Source organism: Melospiza melodia, chromosome 11, assembly GCF_035770615.1.
Source record: "Melospiza melodia melodia isolate bMelMel2 chromosome 11, bMelMel2.pri, whole genome shotgun sequence".
Taxonomy (NCBI): Eukaryota; Metazoa; Chordata; class Aves; order Passeriformes; family Passerellidae; genus Melospiza; species Melospiza melodia.
In genome coordinates this window covers 5217817-5242469 of record NC_086204.1, presented here as the reverse complement: position 1 = coordinate 5242469, position 24653 = coordinate 5217817, and the positions used below count along the sequence as shown (strand labels likewise).

Sequence of the window (24653 nt, the reverse complement as noted above, 5' to 3'; positions counted from 1 at the left end):
TAATTCTGCAATTTAGGTTACCTTATCCAAACATTTCTCAATCCCTTCCACTTTTGGGAATAGTTCAAATACGACAGATTTGTCCAGCTTTGAGCTGCCACTTGTAAATAAGAGTCCATTTTAAAAATGGTTTTTTTAATAGGCTATAAGTAAAAATCCAGCCTTCCTCATTTCTTAAGGAGCAGCATCTACTACACTAAAACATAATCCTGTTTCCATTTCATTAATTTATCTTTACCTGCAAGAAGCATTGCTGGTCACAAACTTTAATAAAATGGCTCATCTAATCCTAGGCAGCACAACCATTTAAAAAAAAAAAAAAGGGCTTGTTATGGTGGATTCAGAATTAAAAAGTATTTTGTTAAAGTCTGGATCTGAGAATTTATATGGACAAATAATTGCAGTCCAAAGTAAAAAGGGCAACAGAAAAATTAAACAGTTCAATGAATACATTAAAAACTCACTCATAATGGATTTTTTTTCTTTTAAGCTCACCTTTGAAGAAAGAATTTCAGGTCATATTACTGAAAGGCTGAACACAAACAAATATGCCATCTTGAAACAGAAAGTCATACTGTTTGGATGCTAAGAGATACCTCTTCACATCTCATTCATTAGTTAGAAGCAATGGAACAATGAGCAAGCAATGGAAAAAATATAATGGACACCAAAGGTAAGATCCAGTTTTTGAACACTGGATCAAGATTCAACCAAGGCTTCTCCATCCAAAACTTCAAGTTGTTTATTTGCCTCTATGTAAATCACTGAGCCTTTAGATAGTGATAGAGCCTTTAGATTTAGATAGTTAGTGTCACCTATCCAAAACCTTTTAAATGTCACTTTAAGATCTTTCAGAGAAATAGTAAACTAATCTGGAAGAATTTGAAGTCTGAGCCAATGACAGAAACCCACACAAAGCCCCCAAACTTTAGAGGTTCCTCATGTTCCCAAAGCTGGGAATCATGGAGCAGGGAGAACCAGCTTTCTGGTACCCAGGCTTCATAGAGACACCTCATTGTGGTACATTTCTTGGATTTTCCTGTTCTTTTTCTCAGATATGAAAGACTGCCACATTCTTCTCTGAAGGCCCCTGACAGTGGTAAAGCAATTTTCTCCATAAATCATTGTAATGCTAACGCAGCAGTTTACAGACTCATCTTTAAAAGAAAGACTTTACATTTACTGCCACTGCCAGCAGAGAGAAGGAAAGTTAAGCTCTGACAACTGCTCTGTCTGGGGGAATAATAAATGGAAAATTTATTCCTTGGCCCAATTCTAACAAAATTTAATATACTTGTGAAAACTGTAAATACTTTGTACTTAAGAGAAGTGAGTGTATTAAAAAGCCATTTAGCATACTGAGATACTTGCACATTCATCCTGCAAGCATGCTGAAGTCCAATTGATGTTACAGCCAAACTCAGTAACCTGCAACAGCAAAGCCTCAAATGTGCTTTCCCTGAACATTCTTCTTGATAATCTGGTATTCCTGAAGAAAATAAGGGAAAAAGGACAAAGGGTTGAAATTTTCCTTCTCTGCTTCCTCTTTCTAAAAGGCAACTGGAGCATTCCTAAACATTTAATCAGATTTTTTTTTAGTAACACTGTTTACAGTTGTTTATTACATATGTTTACATATGTAATACAGTTGTATACATATGTTTACATTCTTTAGTAGTCCACAGTTAAGTCCAGACATCCATAAACATTCTTACCACAAGGCTCTCAGGAGGGTATTGCTGCTGCCCAGTTCCACAGTTTTTTCAGCCTATTTGTACACAGTCTTTAATTACACTTTTCACCCTGTTAGCATAAATCCAATTTTATTTCACTTCTAAACATCACTGTTTTACAGATAAGGATTATTTACCTCCTTCTCCTTTGTGAACCTAAAGGTAATACGTCTTATTTAAAAAAAAAAAAAAGTTTTTTAAGCCAGCAGATCTTTTGGAGTCATCTGTGAACTTTATTTAGGGTTAGAGCAATCAAACCAAACCTTTTGCATGCTGTCCATCTGTAACAGCAACTTATTAAAAAAAAACAAAAACAAAAAAACAAAAAAACAAGGAAATTTAACTTCTGGTCAGTTCTATTTGTATTTTGAAGTATACTTAAAATATCTCTTTAAAATACTGCCTAAGAATTTTATGAAGACTTCTTACATATTAGTCTTGTATTAACTCTGTATTTAAATCCATTTGTCTCAATAGCAACAGCTAAACACCAAGACTTAACCTTCCACCATTTCATCACTGTTTCCTACTGCATGCCCAGGAAAATATTTAAAGATCAGTGAAGTGTTCCAAATAAACAATAAAACTTTCACAGCATCTTAAAAGCATTATTTCACTTTTTAGATACCTTAATTTGGCTCACGTGTGAATACTTAAAAGCTGCTCTTATGTAGTTCACAGACTCTCACAACTTGAGGCTATCAGTTTAAATGAAAAAAAAAAAGGTGAACACCAGACTGTGTTGGCCAACACATTCTAAGTGTAAACTCTTGATTAACAAATTCTGATTTACAGGAACTGTTTGAATAGCCAGAAGCCAACAAGAGAAATGGCAGCAGCACATTCAGCAAAGCTGCTTTACCAAAGCACCGAAGGACATGCTCAGATGTGAACTGTCTGAGCCTGCACACTAAAACCTCTGAAAATTTCTCAAATGCTTTGATCAATAAAAAGCATGAGCAGGGGAGAACACTGACTTGGAAATCAAGTTATTTTTCAGTAAAATGCATTTAATTACCAGTTCTAGGACTGGCTTGAAGAAGGCTTCACTGTATCTTCATTATGACAGTAACAAACATTTTCAAACTTATATTTCACCCAAAAATCAGAATACGAGTGAGGTTTACTGTCCTTCCAGCATTTTCTAAGCAAATACCACAAAAATGCTGCTTTTGCAGAATGTCAAGGAGAAGAAAGGGCAAAGGAGCAAAATCCAATCCATGCTGAACTAGTAGCTGAGAAAGTTTGCCCACATTGCAGTGAGATTCCCATCTGCATTTCATTGCAGCTGGTGTGAACCCAATCAGTGCAGGTTAAAGATACGTCAGATTCCTGATTACTGTGCTCTGACCTCTGCCTGAGTCGGACATTACACATTCCTGCTACATATTGCAGTAGTTAAGGAATCAATGCTGCTTTAAACAAAATCTGCTACACAATGCCTTCAATTGCTTCAATAGTGCAAATTTCTGGGGGTCCCTCAACAAACATTCAAGCTCTTTTGTCACTTTCTGTGTGGCCCCTTTGTAAGGCGCTAGATGAAAAGTCAGAAAATACAAGTTTAATCTATCTTGTCAACACAATGTTTTTTCCAAGACCTCAGGTACGGTCTCTTTGGATTTCCTGCTCCCCATATATATAGAACAGGGATGATACTACTCCTTCTCTCAAGAGACTGCTGTGAACAAACATTAAATCAGTGAAATGTGCTTGCAAGAAGCTCAAACAGGTCCTGTACATATGCCAAGCAGAGAAGATTTCCTAGTTAAGATATTCCATCATTTTTCTACCCCAAGGAGCTCCAAAGACAACCTACCACAAATAAGCAAAACCCCCAGGGTGGGAGAAACCAGTTTAAGGTTAGTGCTGCAGCAATTCCCATCCTCTTCATGTGCTCTATTATATAGCCTGATCCCTAAGGGAGCTGGTTCATGGACCTGAACTAGAGGAAAATGATTCTGCTGAAAGACAGTCAAAAGCATTTCACCAGCTATGTGTCAAATTTGGTCCACAGGAGGCTCAGATGAGCTTCAACAGCAGTACACAGGACATGATCACCCTGCACAGCTGGGACACAGAGGAATTGCAGGCAAGAACAGAACTGTTCATTGGCTTTATAACACTGCCTCACTAGTGTTCAGCACTATAAACAGCTTCAAAAGCCCAAGACTTCAAGCAATCACAGCTAAACACAACTCAGCTTTTTAATATTTGCCATTGTGATTGGACCTACCAACAAAATATAAAACCACCACAGATTCTTAAGACTACCAAACAAGATGGTTGGCTTTTAAAATGCTAGAACTGCATCACTTACAACACAACTAAGCTAACATGAAGACAGCAGGCTTTGTACAACAGCTGCTGATACTGGCACCTCAAAGATTCTGGATTTGGTCTTAATCAATACCAACAGGAATAAAAAGTACTACTGAGGTACCTGAGTGCTTTCACAGAACAATGATAGTCACAAAATCATCACACACAGTCACACATCGGTGAAACTATTTTTGGGAAATATATATTTTTGGCATATACACCAACAATAATTTGCTTAATATGGGTTATTAAGTCAGCCTCAGGAGCCCACACCCAGATGGTCAGCACTGAGTGTGCCCTACCTGGACACTATGCTGGAGCCATTGTAGAGGTCACTGGCGTAGGACAGCGTTGCCAGCGGTCGGACAGAATTGTAGCGCGTGAACTTGGACAGACACTCCTGAAACTCATCCAGCTGGCTGGTGGTTCTGCTGTCATCTAGGAAGGGGCAGCAACATTGGAGGGGGCAGAAACAGAGTAAGAAGGTAAAACCAACAGCAAACACAAAAATCAACGTCTATGTCTCCAGATGATGCTTGTTATTTGGGGAGGATTCTTGGTTAAAACCAGGTGCTCTCATCTCTGGCGTTCTCTGAAGGCATTCTGAGCTTTCCAGAGCACAAATGAAATCTGGGTAAACCTACTGTGCTGAGAATCTGCCTAGAAGTCAAATACAATTTTGTAAGCTCATTTATTTCATTCACACTCAGAGCCCATGGGCCATATAGATTATTAACAGAAAACTTTTAAGCATATCAAAATACACTGCAAAGGATATGTCTAGTTTTCAACAGAGGTGAAAGTATATCCCTTTCCCTGTTCTGTTACAGTATGTCTACATTTGGTGTCAATTACATTCAAAATACTTTTAGTAAAAAATACTTCTCTTGTTATTCCAAAAGCAACAGAGCTAAGGGAGAATCATTTCAGGGCTGGAGAAGGAAGACAAGCATGAAACCAGAAGGCTCCCTGTACTAAAAGTTTTGTGAAAATTATGACCTTCAAGAGACAAGGTGAAATTGAGCCAGCTTGAATAATGATGATAAATATTCTGTGGGAAATGGAACAGTTTACTACAAAAGTTAAAAGCAAATTGCAGTGTAGATAGTTGAAAGTAGTCATTCACTGAATTCTCAGAAGTCCTAACTTTTCTTAGTAGGAACGTAATTTTATTTAAACTATTTTAAATTTTAGTATTTTGTAAATAAGGAAAAATTCCTAACTTAGAGCAATGCCTGAAAAGTAAATCTGAATTCCCACTATGATCATGTACCCACAGCCAAACATCAGTTAGTGCCTTCAGGCTTCATAATGACCCCTCAAATGTGCAGCAATTCTCAGAATCCCCTCTTTAATTCTTCCACCCTCACTTTCTTTTTGCACCAGTTGATTTTAGGGGAGCTCCAGTTAACACTGCTGGTTCACAGGTACTGCACACCTCAGCATCCAATGCAGCAGCAGAGAAACCACACATACCCACAACAGAGATGCAATTCCACCCACTAGTTAAGCCAGCCTTATCAGCAGCATAAGGAAACAACAAGATCCATTTATTAGAAAGGCTTGGAAATACCAGGGTGTAAAAAAGAGAGGCTGATCTATAAAAGCAAAATCCAGCTGTGATTTCTTATGGGAAAACACAGAGAATAATCATTTCTGCACTCTGGTAATTCCTTGCCATCAGAAATTGTTATCTATGCTTGTAAGGCATTTTGAAGTGTTCCTCATATGCACTGTTTAATGTTTGAGCCTATAAAGGAACAGTGAAGGCTAGTAATTAGCATGCTTGGGGTACTAGCAAATACATTATCCATGTTAGAGGGATGAAAAGGTGCAAAATGAACAAAGTGCTGCTCTAAATTAACATCATCAGCCCCTGACCACTACAGGAAACAGCTCGAGAAGCAACACAAACATCAGTCAGGGTTTTTCAAAGACTCTCTTCTCCTTCAACACTGTGATAGGGACAAATAGCTGCCACCCTTCTATTTCCCTCATTTAGAGATCAAGCACACAGTCCTCCTATAATTTATTCTCTGTGTGTGCCTGGAAAACCGAATATTATTTCTCAAGACATTTTCCCCACTGAAGTGCAAGGCCATTTGATAATTACAGTAATGTTATGTCTCCACTCCCTACTCAAACAGTCAGAGGCACTTCGTGCAAAAAGCTTTAAATCCACATTAAATCCCATTTAAAATGTGTCAAAATGCAGGAATGACTCAGGAGAGGAAAACTTAATCAAGTATCACAGGTTATCCCTTATTTAGGGGAAAACCTGCACTTGCAAATCCTCTGCTCTTGGTGCAACTGACACATACAAATACAAAAAACCTATTTCATTGCATTCATATTTATAGTTCCAATTATGAAGAAGAATGCCTTCTACAAGGGAATGCTGGGAAAAGCCCCATTTGTTATCCTTGGTTAATAAGTTTTATTTTTACATAAACACAGTTATGCATCACCAAGACAGCTCTGCATGAAAACATCTCAGTGTGAGCTGTGAAGAAGTGCATTCTGCAAAGCACCTGCTAGCACTACACAGGGATCTGGCTGGACACATGCAAAGTACTTCTCCAGTCTTTCAGATATTTAAGTAACCTCCCAACATGCTGCATTCCTTATTAAAATCATTTTGCTGTGCACAATGAGAACTGAGCCAGTCCATACTCTCAAGCAGGTAGAAGATGCATTTACTTTTAAGAGTGAGCTACCCTAAGACATGCTGCAGCTTTTATATTTGGAGCTATTTATAAATTAACTTTTAAAATTTATTTATTTTAAAGAGACTAAAATGAAATTAATGCAGAAGAAAAAAGCAGTGGTTTCTACCCCAGCAATCCTGGCTTGTGAGGTTGGTCCTTGCCTTCCAAGGCAATAAGTAAATATACTTTGCTGCAGCAACCTGTGCCTGGTTTCCTCTCATCCCTAAGTGGTGTCTCCCACCCCCTGAGGGCTGGCTGCTTTCCTTGCAGTCTGTCACGCTCAATATGGGCTGCAGCTCAAAGCTTGGTGCTGCAATCCTCTTGCCTGCCACAGTCCACTGCCTGAAGCTTTGCTTGCCAAGCTGGTTTCTCCTCCAGAGAGGCTACAGAACAACTCTCCTTGCCCTCAAGACACACTTATTTGACCCTCTCATTTCTTAGGAGAATCTTGTGTGTAATTAAGACCCATGCATCTATTAGGCAATTACTCTAGCTGCTGTCACACTGCTACTCAATTATGAATGAGGCAATCTAAGCAATTTTGAAAACAGCTTCTAATTCTCCAAAACAGCCCTTAAATCTAAGGTGTGCCCCATGGGACAACAGCACTGCTGCACACTCAGCTTCTGTAGTCCAAACCATTTGTTAACCAAGACACAATCTAGATAAAGGATAACCTCCACATGTCCTCTTGCATGCTAAATACAGGAGAATGTATCCATTTATGTTTATACCTCTGTAGCATTTCAATAGCAATGCTTACAAATACTGGGTTTATACCACATCTAGTGGAAAGACAACTCAGCCTCTGCTTTCAGGCATTTTCATCTTCAGAACAGGCACCAGAAAAATTGTTATTGTGGATGTTGCCCTTCACAGTAAGGGATTACATGTGCCCCTCCAAAGTGACAGGATTAAGTTTTCCAAATTTAGCAAATTCAAAGATTGGTCTAGAATAGCAAAACGGGATGATCTGAGGAACACAAATGTGTATAGTGACATTCTCATGCAAAGAAGAGAAAACTGCTCTCTCAAAAGCAAAGCTTTTTTGCAAGAGGTGCCTGACATCAGAGGTGGAACACCACATGAGAACTCACCCGAGACACGAGTCATCCTGGTGGAGAAATAGCACTGCTCCAGGTCCTCAAAATGGGCTGTGAGGCGCTTGCGCCGCGAGGCCAGCGTGCTGTTATACCACGGCTGCTTTTTGGTCTGAGGGGAGAAGGGACAACACTTCAGGAAGCCAAAAGCCAGGCCTGGGTTTCCCTTCTATAGATTTTACCCAAATATAAGCAATTATACAATATGTGCAATAGGTCAGAAGTGTAAAATGACAATAAATGAAGGATCTTGGCACTGTCAACAGTTATTTCTTAGAGTTCTATGTTGCACCCTTTAACGTAAGAAAAACAAATCCCTGCTTTTAGACAGTTTTTGTTTCCTGAACCTTAGTAAATTTGGTGATTCTGGCTTCACATGCAGGACAGGCAATCCCAAACCTTGGGGAGTCCTGTCTTGCATTTATACAGATAGACAGCATAGGCCAACTTGCAGCTTCACAAATCAAACAGATTGTACAACAAATACTCCCCAGATCCTTGCCAGACAGCTCATTAAAAGAGAAGGAAATGTTTACTTTAATGAGTTAGTTACTGAATTACTTCTTTTGAAGCAACTCAGTAACTCTCTGTAAAACTAAGCAAATAAAGCAGAAGCAGAAGACAGCATGAAGTTCAAAGGTTAATTGAAAAGAAGTTCCTGAAGCTCATCATTAAAGCCATTTCCCAACCTACCCAAACAGTAATAGTGAGATGTAGGAGCAAAGGATTTAAACTACGTGAGTAATCTTTCCTGCAGGAGCAGACACAGAAAATGCAATACTCGCCATTTTAATCACAAGTGATGAAAAGGAATGAAACCCTCTACTACACAAGAGGCACAAAGAGCTCCTTGCTTTAGGTTCTGTTTAAGAAGCCTCACATACCACATCCTCAAAGCTACATTTTCAAAGATTTAAGAACCATCAAGCTCCCTAATGAACAACATCCTTGAGAAGTACAGGGACTGTAACGCTACTCAATGGCACTAACAAAACCCACCTCGCGTCCAACTCCCCCTCAATCCATGCAGGGAACAGCCTGTCCTCATTACAGCCACCCACCAAGCCAATGAGAACAAATAAGTTTACAGCCCACTTCAATTTTGTTTGTACCTGTATGAAAAGCAATCTAACATTTCAGGAAAAAAAGCAAACCCCAAGCAGTGAAACCTCCAAGCCAGCCCTTCCCACACACTGACATGGTGGCTCACGCTTGCCTGTGACAGCACCCATGGTCCTCACAGCTTGTTTCATCTCAAAAGCAGCTCCAACCTCAACACACAACACTGGGAAGTGCTCCTACATCAATACCTTCAAGTACCATTTTCTAAAATTTTACATCTTTAAAAAACTCTTAATAGAACATTTCTATAGTCTCTTCCTATAATTTCTGTGCACCAGCCTCCAATGTCTCAGACTCCCTCAGCACATCAATAGTAATTTGGACTCAAGGCAACTTCAGGCATTGAACAATCATTTCAGTCTCAAGTTAAGGCTGCCTGAACCACAATGAGTGACAAACCCAAACTCAAGCCTGACCTGCCAGATCCCAGTCCACACTGTGATGGAATCCATCATGTAAGACTTTGTCCACTGTATACCAAGGAAGATCCCTGAGGAGCACCTGGCAACCCAGCTGTGCTGAGAACCAAGCAAGGGACAGGGACACTAACCCACAGTTATCACACCACCCCCAGCTAAGCATTTCAACCTGCTCACACTTTGCCAAAAACCAGATATTCAGTTTCTATGAAGCTTCCTCCCTGACTACTTTCTAAGCAATACTGGGCAACAGGAAGAAAAAATTAGAAAATATAGAAGAGATACCCAAGCAGTTTTTATTCAATGGCTGAAACTACTATGGTTGCCCTAGTTGAGAATATCAGATTGGACTCCTCTGTTATCAGGAGTGATTTTACTGTCTGAACTCCATCAGACACTCTAAAGACTCCTCTAACAACTGTGAAAAAGCTTCTTAGCTGCACACAAGCTCCTTATTTCTAGCAGAAAAAAGATTCTGCCATTAAATACTACCCACAGAATTCCCCAGGGCCTAAGTGACTTGTCCACTATTTACTTGTGAAGCTCATCCTCTGGAAGAGAGCTGTCCTAGAGCTTTGTGGTATATAAATTCTTCCCTAACAACATGTTTGTGGGCAATGTAATTATAGTGAGAAAGGAAGGCTGTGCAGTCCATCCTAGATAACTCTTACTGCCAGCAATGCCCAATATGTTATTTTTGCCATGGCTGACAATTAGGGAAAAACCCCACAATTTAATTTATATTCTTAAAACTCTTTTTATGCTAAAGTCTTGCTGAAATTAGACTACCTTTGAACAGAAGTGTTTAACTTCAAGAGTTCTCTTTGAACTCCCCATCCAAACATATTTTAAAGTTTAATTTGAAAATTTGTACTTGAGAGTACAGATCTTGCACTCTTGAGGACAAGAAATCACATTTGAGGACAAAAAAGATTATTCTCACACAAATAAGGCTGTCATACAGAATGACTAGAAAGTCTGGGTTGTTTGTTTTGTGAGCTCACCAGCAGGGTAGCTATGCTATTAATTTTGGCTTTGAAATAGGAAGTACTGAGACAAGTAATGTCACTGGAGAGCAAATACACTGTAGCACATCTGAGTCCTGAACATAAAAACTCCAATCTACATTACACCTGCCCTCTGAAATGGGGTAGAACTACAACTCTATGCAAGCAAAAACCTCCAAAGACCAGAGTAGCAGGAACAACAAGCATATTCCCACAGACAAATAGATGGAATTTTCTAATTATCAATTAGTTACACAGCTGTATTTAAACATATATGTGCCCAGGTGTTTTTTTCTTTACATCAAATAAGATCCAACAGCACTTCAACCTGTTAATTTACCAGTTTCATGCTGCTGTGTGCCAGGGATGGTCACCACCACCACCACCAGAGAGCAGCCAAGGCACAGCTGGGATGTGCCCAGCAGTCCATCTGCCCAAATGAAAGCTGTAAAACCTTTTTGGAACTGTGAGCTGGGTATGAATGTCACCTCCCCAGCCCAGCTGAATCCCTCCAAGGTGCAAGACTACAGAAGTGCTGCTTGGAATTTGGGAGGCCCTACAGATCAGACAGTTTGGAGGCTGCCTGCCAAACAGCTCCATTCTATATGCAACTTTTTACCCTCTATATGAATCTATATTGGTTTGTAAAAGGCCCTGATGAGGACAAATGACATAACTGTGCCTGGAGATTCTTATTGTTTTTGCTTTCAAAGTTAAGTTTGATCTGCAGCTTTAAGGCAAAAGGTTGGGGATTTGTGTCCCTTCCCCAGTGCTGCCCACATGGGATATGAAGAACAAACTATATCCCCTGTTCCATGGAAGAGTCAGCTTTAAGAAAAAAGTCAGATGTCTAAACACATTACACCAGGTCTCTCACAAGTGGGCACAATCATTCCTACAGCTGCAGCTGCCCATACAACTAGTTAAAAGCATTCTCAAGGCTCCAGCTGACCAGTACTCAGGAGATGGATGAAGATGCACCTCAACCCTGCCCAACCTCCCCATCCACACTCCCCTTCCCCCCATGCAGACGTTTGTATATTATCTTACCTGAGAACTGCCACTGAAGCCTGGAGGCTGGCTATACTCGGTGGAGTCAATAATACTACTGCAAAAATAAAAGAAATAGTCTGCTTAAATCACTGCACAGCCATCCTTTATCATTTTTAACCTGTTTGCTATTCCCTCCTTGACATTCTGCAGCATACTTGCCTTTGAAATCCATTTTACAGACAGGGAACACAAGGTTTTATTTTGTTTGGAGGGTTAGCAGTGATTTTTTTTTAAAAATACAGAATTTTCCTAGAGCAGAATGCTGTCACACACAATTATGTGTAGTGCAGTCAAATAATTTCTAATTAGAATGCAAATGCATATCTTTCATATGAAATATGCAGCACAAGACATTCTGAAAATAACATGGTACCACTGGTTTTCAATTCCTTAAAAAAAGAAAGAAAAAAGAAGTGTCTGGCATTTGAATCAACACTGGAAAGGGAAAAGCTAGAGAAATCAATGTAAGATAGACACTACTCTAAACAGACAATTAAGGAAATACAGAAATAACCTAAAAAAAAATACTGACAGCCAGGATTACTATCAGTAGAAAACACTACACCATATTATAGTATCTATAATGACACAACATACCTTTTAAATCACTGTTTTCAAAACACAACATAGACATGCAAACTCAATGGAATTTAATTTTCAAAACTGCAAAAACATCTCCTGATCCAAGCAGAAAACAGGTGGTTCAGTGCTCTTGGACATACAGGCAAAAAATTCAGCTCTCACAGTAAGACACCACAGCCAGATAAAAGCACACTTATCACTCAAATTTCATACACCTCCAGGACAGGTAAAGATTAACATAAAATAACATAATTTTATTGATTATGCAGAATACATGATGAAAATCACCATTATTAATTTCTAAAAAATCTTTTTAACTGCTTTGCTTCTCTATGTCATTTGACTTGGACAGAGAAGAAAGTAGCTGGGATCATTGTTCTCAATATTCTCAGTCTTTCTTAGGAGATAACCTTAGATTTTAAGCACTGCCTGGAAAAGCTGAATGTTTCTTTAAAAAGCTTCTAGAACACTGCTGTGGGTCTTAGTTTTGTCAAAGATAATTTTACCAATTCCTGCTTATGTAGCAGCTGACAAAACTCCTGCGCAAACTTGAGAATCTTGGTCAGAAACAAACTGGTTTGGCTGAACTGCTGGCAGGGCACCTGTAAGTCTGGAAGAGTGAACCAATGGTACCAATGTTTAAATATTTCTCTGAATGTTTTCAAGCTCCCCTGGAAGTGGAAACAGAAGATGAGACGTAACCACTGATGAGACTTAAAAAATTAACTTGGCAAATGAGATTGATTGGACTTCTGTTCCAGGCATGACAAAAGCTGCAAACAAAGAAAATCTGAGGGATAAAAATCATTATTTGCAGAAGCTATTGTAAGGGAAAAAACAGCAGAGCCATTTCAGGCATGGCTGAGGACAATGAACTTTAAATTAGAATGTGGCTGCATGACATAATGAAACAGGGACAGCAGATCCTGCCAGAACTGCAGGAATAACACATTCAGCTAGAAAGCAATGAAAAAGTACTCCACTCAGACAGGTACAGCGGCAATTAACAGCAAAACACTGAGACTTAGAGTGCCTGGTCTTGTTTTGCTGCAGCTTGGCTGGTGATGTAAAGCCTTCAAGAGTGTAGACGTCATCTCCCTAACCAGAGTAAAAATTCAAAGACATTTCTGTGCTGTGCCCATAGCTGAGTTAACTCATATGTACTTAAATGTTTCTCCCTTCAATAAAGGGGAAGCAAGTAATCAGAGAATTACAGCACCCTCCAAGTTTTTTTAAAAGATGTACCATTAGGTTCAGTTTGAAAATTCAGCTACGCTCAAATGACATTTAAAAACCCAGAACAACAACAACAGCAACAAAGGCAACCCACAGACTATAAATCCCATTACAGGGATGGGAGGAGGTAATTAGAATAAATGGAGGGGAAGGAGGATCAGGATTTCAATAACTGAACCAGAGTTACCAAGCAACTCATTTCTAGATCAGAATTATCCTTCAGACTCCTATTAGAGATAGCTTGTTATTGCTTTTAGTCCTGGATAGCATCACAGAGTAGCTGCCTATTCCTATCTTCTGTTTGCACCATTTACTGGGAGCAGAAATAACACACGTGCCTGTTCAGAAAAGCCATACACAGAACTATTTGTTCTCTTCCCTTATTCTTCCCCTCTTGTTCTCTATTAGTATACAAACCAAGCAATAGGCAACACTGTAAACAAGCAGTGTGCTATTACCCAATTTAATGTTTCATCACACCCTGTGTAGGCACAAGAGAAAACACGTGTTTCTTGCAGCCAAGGATGTACTGAACATCATAACCGTGCTGGGGTTTTTGCTGAAGAGCTTCTGAAGGAAGCTGGGGGAAGGCAAAGTAATTTCACATTTTGAAGCTGTTACAAATGGGGAAGAAAAAAGCTACAAACAATGAAAAGAAACAGAAAGTTAATGAAGCAAGCGTGTGATTTAAAGGAAGCAGATGAATAAGGGCAAGTCACCAGAGACCAGATAAAACTGAATTCCAAAGAACTCTATTTTCTTGAACTTTAAATACAAAGGCTAAAGAAGTTTTCTTCCTCTCAGCACTAGTCTGTGATAACCTTGTACTATTTATAAGGAACATTACTAAAGTGTTATACAATTATATTTCATTAGCAGTGTGTTAAGTATGTGAAGTTATATTTCAATTTAAATACACTGTTTTAATTCACTGATAAGCTATAAAGAGTCTCTGCAAGTTCAATATCATTTTAACATGGAAGTGAATCCATCCCAAGCTATATTTGTATTTCACTCTTAGTGGTTCATGGCATCTCTAAAATGCACTCTGGAGATTAAATATTTCAGTTAAGAGAAAAAAAAACAGTATATTTCATATTAGCTGCTCTGCAGCATTCTTGCCAAGGAGGAATGTTGTTGAAATATTCTTCAAAACTTTAAGTTAATGTTGAAAATAAAATTAGTTTCAAGTGGTAGACCTTCCTGGAATCTAATGTATGGTAATTCACACCAATGCAATTACTTGAATTATATAAAACTGTCAAAATGGGGCAGGGATAGAGGTTACAGGAGTAGCTTCTGGGAACAACTGATGCCTGGTCAGATAACTCTTCCACACACTGATTTCTCTTCTACCACTCAAGGCTACTTCTCACACAGGAATGTCACCAAGAAAAAGATAAGGGGTTTTCTAAAGCAGAGAGAAAAAGGCAATCCCATATTCCTTAGAAAATACCTAAATATCCTATTATATCACACCCCTGGCATGTTGTACCAGGGGAAAACCCCAAAATTCAAGACACAGCCAAGATGGACCCAGACAGGCAGGAATAAAGAGCCCATGGTCTCTGCACCCATCATGGCTCCATCCCACTGCCCCCTGCCAGCAGACCCCAGGTGAAGCACATCCATCCACAGATCACTACAATTCTTTTTGATACTATCTTACATCTTCACAGGCAAGAACTGAGATTGATTGACCCCTAGGACATGAAATAAATAGGCATAAAGGAATGTTAAGGAATTCTCAGTAGACAGAAACCAGTGTAGCTCTCACTGCAGACTGTTCTCCCCTCAACTCTTTTACTGAAATTCCTGGGTTTAAAATGCTATTCCAGCTTTCAACAAATAAAAAAGTTCTTTGGGGGCTTCTTTGTTAGCTCAGCTCAAGTAACAGAGATACATTTTTACTCATAAGTAGAATCTCCTGTTAAAAGAGGAAGGTTTCTAGGCCTGGAGGCATCCAACATCTAACAAATTGATGTTGCCCAACCAGTGCTCAAGTTTACCCCAAGCATCTGTACTATGGAGTAAAACCAATCTATTTAATAGCCAATAACCAGAAAAGCAGTGGAACCTGACAAGAATCTCATCAGTTTCACAAAGCTGCTTCTTGGCAAAACAGCAATACCCGATATCAAGAAACAAATCTGTACCCAAAAAGAATTGAAGAAGCAGTGAAGAACTGAATTAGAAATGCTGTTCCCATCCATTGTGACCATATTCCTGTCCTTTCCCTCAGGATAGCCAGAACTACATAGAAATATGAGAGATATTGGTCTCATGTCTAGAAATAGCATCTTGGTAGGAAATTCCAGCCAATATTGCTGGGTTCCTCACAACAGCACTGTATCTAAGTCTCTGTAAGGGGAGAAATCTGATCATTTTTTACTTCTGGGCTATTAGGTTTAGAGCTGCTAACTGCAAAAAAAAAAAAAAATCTACCAGTACAATTTCATAACAGAAAATGACAGTTCAGAGAACTCTACTTCTAAGAGATAGCAGAGATGATCACTTAATAACATAACTGGCCCTGTTGAAATTAGAGCAAAAGACATGCCTGTAAAGTAGAGCACTTCAAACTCTGGCACTTACAACTTGGATACAAGAAGCATCTGCATTATTATCATCAAGAAACCAGACTGTGCAATATTCCAGACAAAAATACACATGGAATTATGTTATTAGAAAGGCATTTCATTAAATCAAACCAGACAGCAGATAAACAGAATCAATAGGCTGTACATTTCAAATTCTGATCTGAGCCCATACCTTTAGCTATCCATGCTGATTAGGGAAGCCAGAGCACTCCAATATCATCCAAAATTAAGACCTTTCATGTGCCAAGCAGAACAGCACAATGTTCAGAAAAGGTAGCATATAAATAACAGTAATATTTTATTCCATAGCAAAGGCTTATGACTCAAGTTTACTAATTCACATGACATTTAAAGTCATCAGTTTTTCATGGCATCTGAATCAGAGCAGATTTCTCATCCAAATGCAGGCTCAAATGACTTTTTCTTTACTTCTTTGTTCACATAAAGTTTACAGCAATTACAAGCACAACAGGAAAATACTGTGCAGCACTCAAAAACCAGTTTTGTTTGTGTTTTGGCACTGCTTGGAAAGCACTAGTAAGTAGAGTGAAACATGTACAGTTTAAAACCCAAGTTGAGTTGCAAGCTCCATACCTGTGTGAAGGTGAGGGAGCCTCAAACTGTGGCACTGTGCTGTCCTCACTGACTGGGGAGTACAGGCCACTCATCTCCTGAAACAGAAAGCCATGTTACATCAGAGCTGACAAAACATCTATGTCTAATGCAGGTGTTCACAGATTACTGCTGCTTTTCCATGCAGGTAACCAACTGTGTCTACATTTAATTAACTCTTACCTAAAAATCTTAACCTATACCTGAGAAATTCATTGATTTTCTTCCATTTTTTTCAGTTACCATTTGAACCAGGTTTCAAAATTCCTATAGCTGTGGTGTTCTGTGTTTCAAGAGTGGCAGTTTTGGAGCTTACACTCCAAAAAACCCAACAGATTTGGTTATCATCCAACTGCCTCTAACCCAGCATCTCCCTTAAATGTGGCAGGACAAGCAAGCTGTAACTGCATTTTTGAGATATGTGCAAGCTTATCTAACAGCCTTCAGAACTGGAAAGTAAAGCTGGATATGGGTCATGGCAAGAACAGTCACAAGGCAACAGGGCAAAGGTGGTGCCACAGACTTAAAAGTAGATGTCAGTCCTCTGTGGGACCACTGCACAAGAGATAAACTTTGCACATAAACTTGGCTTTGTCCCTCCCAGCCTAAGTCACTGCTGTGTACCCAGTATGAGACTGGCTTTCATCTGTTTGGGAAATGGAAGCTATGAAGGATGCATCAGCTCATTAGTTGAGGGGCAAAGTGTTCTCAGGACAATTATTACTTGTGCTTTCAAACTCCCACTAGGTGCCTATTAGTTGGTAGGTAGAAAGAAGGATATTTGTGACAAGAGAGATCCCAGGCTTTAGAGGTCAGAGCCAAGGTCAGCATCACACCCCAGGAATACAGCCCACTGAAATGCCTGATTAAAGAGCACAGAAACAGGTAGCTGGATGCTCTTTGAGAGATCTCACAGCTTTTGGGAATAGTTTCTCCTAGATCTCAAGACTTATTTTACCAGTGAGAAGAAAACACACTAAGGTATATTTATTTCATCAAAGCTGAGAAATTTAGGAAAAGAAGTTTGAAAAAACCCAAATAGCTATCAGATAAATGGGAATTCTTGCAGTTGTCAGTCATATTTCTATTTTGCTAATTCATCAGCACACATATTAATTGCATTAAGAAATCTAAAAGGCTTTTTGGGAGGTAGTTGGGAACACATGCTGACCAAAGCAGACCTACAAACTGATTCCCAAGAAGCTTTAAGGGAATGATATTTGGAGAGGTGGCAGTCTGACGTATTCCTGAAATATCAGCTTCCTACTGCAAGATTAAACATCAGAATGATTATAGGAAAGGACCAAGAAGAACCTAAAGAGTCACTGAAGACAGAAGGATTGCATTAATGGGGTTACAAATTCTTGGAAAATAATACTTAGCAAAAATGTCAAGAGATTGCCATTAGTACAGAATTAAGAGGACTCTACCAGGAAGTAGCAGGAATAATTTTGACATGCAGCAGGAGCTGGTTTTGTTCCAGTCTCTGCATAACAACCTCTTCTGAATCTCCAACACCTCTCCATTTTAAGACTTAGATGCTGCTAAGGTTTAAACAGTCTGTGCAAACAGCCAGCAACGTACAAAAATCTTAAATTCTGATCAATATAGCAGCTGCTGATTTCTAGCAACTACTCTAAAATACTTACTAGCAACACAAAGACATGATTATATAAGAGCTACCTAACAGCAGCCTGCACACATCAACTAAATGAACAAATTAAAGAAAGAGCATCATCTGTTCATTTTCCCATTACTGACTTAAATGCCATAAATTTAAGCCAGCAGCCTCACAGCAAGGCAGACAGCTTGATGAAAATGAAAAATTGCCAGAGTCAGAACAATGTCTGGGTACCTCACCTCTACACGTTTAATATCTTCTTCCAGAACACTTAGCTCCTTCTGGATCTGCTCCAATTGCTGTGGAAAAGAGAATGGGAGAAGTCTAAATCAATCTGCACTGCACCACCAAGATAAATTACAATCTTTCCAGAGAGGAACCTGAACTATCTTCACTGGTGTGCCACACAATTCAAAAGTCACCAGGCAGGAAGTTTAAATGTACATATTAACATAAGTGTGCACACAAACCACATTCGGGAAAAAGCTGTTACTTTGAAACAATGTGAAACAAGAGCAGGAGGTATTTTGATGTCAATCACAGAGATCCACATAATGCAAAGTCATACTGTAATACTCTTCTAACATGTCTCAGGTAAGGTGTAACTGGTTTGCAAACACTGAGTATAGAATCACAATGTGGTGTGGGTTACATGTGACCTTAAAGATTATCTCATTCCATCCTCTGCTCCAGGCAGGGACACTTTCCATTAGACCAGGTTGCTCCAAGCCCTTCAACCCTGGCCCTGAACACTTCCAGGATCCAGGGGCAGCCACAGCTACTCTGGGCACCCTGTGCCAGGGCCTGTCCACCCTCACAGGGAAGAATTTTTCCCTAATATCTAAACTCACTCTTCCGCTTTTAAACCATTCTCACTTGTCCAGTCACAATTAGAAAAAAAACACAGTGAAAGACAATGATCATTTCACCCTTCAACTAAACACAAAATGTTTTGCTAAAAGGTATCAAGACTAATTCTCATCCCAGCTGTTAACCTGTCTCTTGCCAATTTAAACTTTGTCATTAAGTTTCTGCATTGGAAAAAACCTGTTTTGACCACCAGAGCAATATTTGCTCCTGGCACAGAGCAAGCACCACATGGTATCAAGGCACCACTCCTTCCAAAGGTGTGATACCTACCTTGGATTACACCACAAACTCCAGTCAATTTGAGGGCTACACCTGAAAGGGTCAGAAGGAGACTTCCCCTCTCACCAGCCAGCATTTCCTTTCCCTTCTCTGTGCCACACATAATATCTTCCAGGTTTTTAGTCACTCAGCAAGCTGGCTTCACTCACCTCAAGCAACTGAAGCCACAGACTTGACAACTGTTTACACCTAAGCAAGGACATAATCTCCTTACCTGTTTATTCAGCAGCTATATCCTACCCAAACACCCACAGAGCCTAAACCCAGCCTTGCAGGGCCCAAACACACACACATTCTCCTCTAGGTGAGAGCTCCTGACAAAACACAGCTCCAGTGCAAGTCTGGTTCAGTGAGACACATAAATGTAATAAATACACAAAGAACTGGAAATCCACCTGACTCTCCACAGCTTCCAGTAAAAATTTAGAGACAACCAGCAAGGTGACCCATGACCAGAAGCATTTACTGAATTTACAGTATTTACTGTTAAGTCCATTGAAAGTTTAAGCACAACACATTCTCCAAAAACATAAATTTTTGTACTTTCAGCTTTACAACAGAATATTAAATTGCCCAAATCCAAAGTTACTGGTTTGGTGAGACATATTACTCTCAGTATGATATATTCCAAAGAATATCTGGCAAGCTACTCCCAAAGAATTATTCACTCAAGTGCTCAAGTTTGATCCTTTAAGAGGCAGAAGTTTTTACTTAAACAAAAAACACAATTTAAACCACTCTCATAGTGAGGCATTCCAAACATCTGTGTGTTCTGCATTAAATAATCCACCATTTTAATTTACCTTTTAAACACTAACAAAAGCTTTTGTCTCTGAAAACAGAAGAAATGACTGATGGATCCACACCTATTTCCAACATGGCTGCTTCTTTGAATAAGATGACATTAGAAACGTATCCTAATCTCTGTACTCTGAAAGTTTCAGCTTACATTTAATTTGAGGCACAGACAGCACAAGTTTAATGGTTTAGAACTAGACTGCCACAGATAATTTACAAATCACGACACCATAACAGATAATTCCATTTTCACTCTCAAAACCTACAGCAAGAATAGCAGGTGGTGCTACAGCTCCAAGATTAGTGGCAAAGTTAAGTGACACTTGCACAGCATGGGTCCTGCCTGAACCCAGCTCTAGAAAATACCATTAGTCCCCCACATTCATAAATCCCATTTAAAAAGAAGCTACAATACCACTTACAAGTTCCAAAATTACAGTGAGGAAATCAGCTATTCTACAATGTACTGGCTCCCAGCCAAACTGGGCCTCTGAAGAATAATTGACAGTTGTTGCCATGACATAAACAGGATATTTTTTATAGAAACCAGAGCAGAGACTTTTTATTGGCCAGCTTTCATTAACTATTGCACACAGCCAAGAGCATGAGATCTGGTACTTTTATTTATCAATTCTTCCTTCTAGTTACAACCTACCATAAACTTACCCAACAGCAGCAACTTCAAAAAGGAGGCAAGTGTTTCATGCTTGTTTTAGGAGGAGTCTTCTCATGCCATCAGCATAAAACGAATTCATGTCTACACTGAAACCTCTGGTTTCTTGGTATGTTAGTTGAAGTGTTTTAATCTATCAGAGACCTTAAATCAATCCACATTCATTCCAATTAAATTTTGAAAAATGAGACTACCAATTTATAATTGCCAGCCTTTGAGGGACATGTAAGGAAAACTAAATGAATTATAGTTCTTGCAGTATATTCAGATTTAAGAACTCTTAATTTAATTTTCACTGTTGGGCACAGAAAGCAAGCCAAGTCCTGTCCCAGTGATGGGCAGAATCACACCTGTAAGACTTTGGATTAAGTCAGCAAAAGCACTTCCAACAAACACTGAAATGTATGCTTGGAGAGAAGCACATACTATAAACTCTCTTTTCAGACACAGATGCTTTCCCAGAAATTAAAAGGCCAATATGGACAAGGAGAAGGTCCTTAATTCAGTGGTTAAACCTCAATTTCAATTTGAGTGAATGAACTACAATAAGCAGGTGTGTAACATTCTGGTCCCATTTTTCACATCAGGGCATATATACAGAAGAACAGCTACAACTTCAAAACATTTTTATAACCCTGAAAAAGGGATTTTGGATGTTCAAGAAGCTACCAAGAACTTACACTTTACCATGACCTCACCAGGTCATGGTCATTTTGATTTTGGGTAACCATCTACTAACAAAACTATCTGGGTACAGCATTAAGGTTTCATCCTGGAGCTTCCTGTTTTTCCTGGAGCAAGGGCCCCTTGGGAGGCAGCAACTTCCTGCCTTGTGTTTGTACAGCATGGACAACAAGCACTCCTGACTGGGTCTCCTGGTGCCAGTTCTAAGGGTTTGCAAAAAACTAAAAGCTCAGCAGAGCCTCCCAGTGCCACAAAGACGGCCTAGGAAAATGCACATGGGAAGGAGCCATAGGACCTTGACCAACTCTTTCCTAGAAATCCTAGAAAAAGCACAGAACAGCAAAGAACAAAAAGAAAAAAAAACCAAACCCCAAAAAAAAAAAGGCTTTTTCTTGATAAAGCAAAGTACAGCAGGATTTATTTTCTACAGAAATACTGCAAAATCAGCAACACTATTCTAATAAGCAGCTTAAACAGAGCATCTGGATTCACACCTTTTGGAAGCTCACAGGCCATTTTATGTACAGTAACACACCTTCCAGGCTCTGATCCAGACTCCCTGTGGAGTAGATAGATCCACAGATCTATCATAGATCCATAGATACCATAGATCCAGACAAACAGATGAGACTATTATTAGAGAAAACATCGTTTTCCCAGACACACAAAGCCATTGCACCAACCAGGATGAGACAAAAATTATCACCTGCCCACCCAAGGAGTATAAACCAGGCAGTCACTGTAAATAAACCCTTAATTCTGTCCTGTAGCTTCATCCATCCAAATCAGAATCTTCCTACTTCCTGTTCTTCCACCAAGTACTGCATCAACAAGCCACAGTGCAAACTTCACTATCAACAGCTGAAACTTTTCTAAAGGTACCCAGTGAAATTAATTTCTGTCTGCAGAATACAATACCTCAATGACAATGCACAATAAGATCAGTTTCTCTCTCTGGAAGTCTTGTCTGTCTCTGGGTTTTCTTTCCATTATTGGTTTGGATGCAGAGCCTTTTACAACATACAGGGCAACTGTGGCATTAAAGTCATCTTCAGACCTTAGAGAAATTTTAGTCTTAGAAACTAATTTCAAATATCACTTATTTTGACAAAATACCTCTCTGTTACAATTTCCTTGCACAACTAGAAGCAGGTACAAGACTTTTATTGGTATGAAGACAAGAACACCTGAGCCTCCACAAGTTTCATTAGTGAAATATGGCATTCAAGCCTCTTAAACATGTGGACAGTCCATCTAGAACACATTTATCTGCTGAGAATATTTCTTCTCTGATCAATACTTCCTCCAAATGATAAATGTTTCCTCACAACTGGGGAAGAGCTAACAGAAAGGCTTGAGAGCATCCAGGCTGTTTAACACACAGAATTCCCAAAGGCAGGATAAGGGAGATGCCAGGCTGATAAAGTATATTTCATATCTTTTATACTCCTCCCCCTCATTTACATCCTACAGTATGGAGGAAATATGTTCTGAAAGCTTAGTGATAGGGTCTGACAGAAAAGCCTCCTGAGATAAGGACACCTGGGGAAGGGAACAAAGCTGCCTAAACAATTAGACTAATTGCCTTGGAGTTTAATGTATCAGTAATAGGTGCTTTCTTTGCAAGACCTCTCCAGTGCAGCAAGGAGAGCCAGCTGTATACACTGATACCACTATGACAATTTTTAGTTTGCTGCTCACACGCTCCCTGTATCCTTGGGCTTCTTATCACGGCTTCTGGAGCTCACATCTCTCATTCAGTAACTCAGAAATGCAAATAGATTTAAATACCAGGTAAGTGCAGTGGATAGGGACCAGATTACTCCAGCTATAAATTCCCAGGAGTCCTGAAATGTAATCAAGACCACATGACAACAAAAGAGCATGACTGATTCCTGGTTCTGCCACCTCCTCTTGCTTACTCATTAGTTCATCCATGTGTGAACATGCAGAACATAAGGCTTGACAGGTGAAGTGATTAACACAGGGTAATGACATCCCTGGAGAATTCATGCTTAGAATTCCCAGCAATTAGCCCACAATAACTAATAACTCCTCTTATTTTTAGTGTCTAACATTTGAGAGTGCAAAGAACAGCGATGATTCTGAAACGCTGAGCAGGCACTCAGTGCCACAAGCCTGAGACACTTCAGGATTATTTTTCTGTCCCAGGATGTTTTATCAGCTAAAAACCAGACTTATGCATTAGCAGACATCAAAGAGGCCTTGTTTGTCAGACATGAGAGACTTAATATCACATTATGAGAAAGAAAAAATAAAAATGAAGTGACATCTGCCAAGGGAAACATGAATGCACCCAGAGAAAAGCACCTGTGTAGAACTTGATTTGTGATACCAATCATCAAGCTCAGTATTCTCCTTCAGTAAGCAATGGTGCTGCTTGACAGAAACACCATCAGGTAGCTGAGCTAATAATATTTAAGCATAAATTATCTATATGATATATATGGTGCTGTCTAACTGTTTGAAGACATTCAAATACTGACCAGACAATTAGCAAGGTCTCTTCTTTAAAGTACTGAACATAAAAGTGGGGAGAATTAACTGATATAATCAGTTTGCTCACAAAGTGTTCAAGATGAAAGAACACGTGAACATTTAAAATTAACAAAGTTAAATTTGCAAAAGCATTTATGCAACACACGTGTGAAAGCAAGAACTCTAAGAAGTCACAGGCAGCTGCATTTGGTTTCCTTGGAAAATAGTAATAAACAGCCACCACTACCAAGATATAATATTTCATTATTAAAGTTGACCTTCCAGACTTTTCAGTCCTTAATATCAACAGAACAGGACTCTGGATTAAAAAAACAAAAAGCAGAGTGTGCATTCAATTAACTGTGTACACATATGGAAAGGCACTCAGCCATGCTAAGTCTGCCTTAGGGACAGACATCCAACTGCTGTGAGTGATCAATACATTACTCCCCTCCAAAACTATCTGTTGTTTGTGTGAAAAAGTATTTTTAAGCTTTAGACATTTGTTTTCCATCTTTTCTAAAGTAAGACTATTTTTTTTCTATTACTATTGCCAAGGATTTGGGTTTTTGCCATATTGCTCTAGGTCAAAAAGAAAACAAAATACATAAACTTCAAAAGAAAAAGGGCTTGCAAGCACCTTCGTGCAAAAAACATGCAGTAAATTCTAGCCTGAGAGATCAACATTTTGAAAAGTTATGAAGAGATCAAAACAGGATTTCTAATAGAAACTGCTGC

At 39.2% G+C, this 24653-nt stretch overlaps 1 protein-coding gene across 1 annotated transcript in view; it reads right to left on the bottom strand.

The window, feature by feature from the left end:
• Window positions 1–24653, bottom strand: part of COP1 (COP1 E3 ubiquitin ligase) — a 125694-nt gene that overhangs the window by 83020 nt on the left and 18021 nt on the right. The window contains exons 7-11 of the mRNA XM_063165413.1: window positions 18352–18411; window positions 16474–16550; window positions 11459–11516; window positions 7858–7972; window positions 4355–4490 (exon numbers count right to left, since the gene is read on the bottom strand). Coding sequence (XP_063021483.1) covers window positions 4355–4490; window positions 7858–7972; window positions 11459–11516; window positions 16474–16550; window positions 18352–18411 — 446 coding nt within the window. The remainder of the gene's footprint in view (window positions 1–4354; window positions 4491–7857; window positions 7973–11458; window positions 11517–16473; window positions 16551–18351; window positions 18412–24653) is intronic.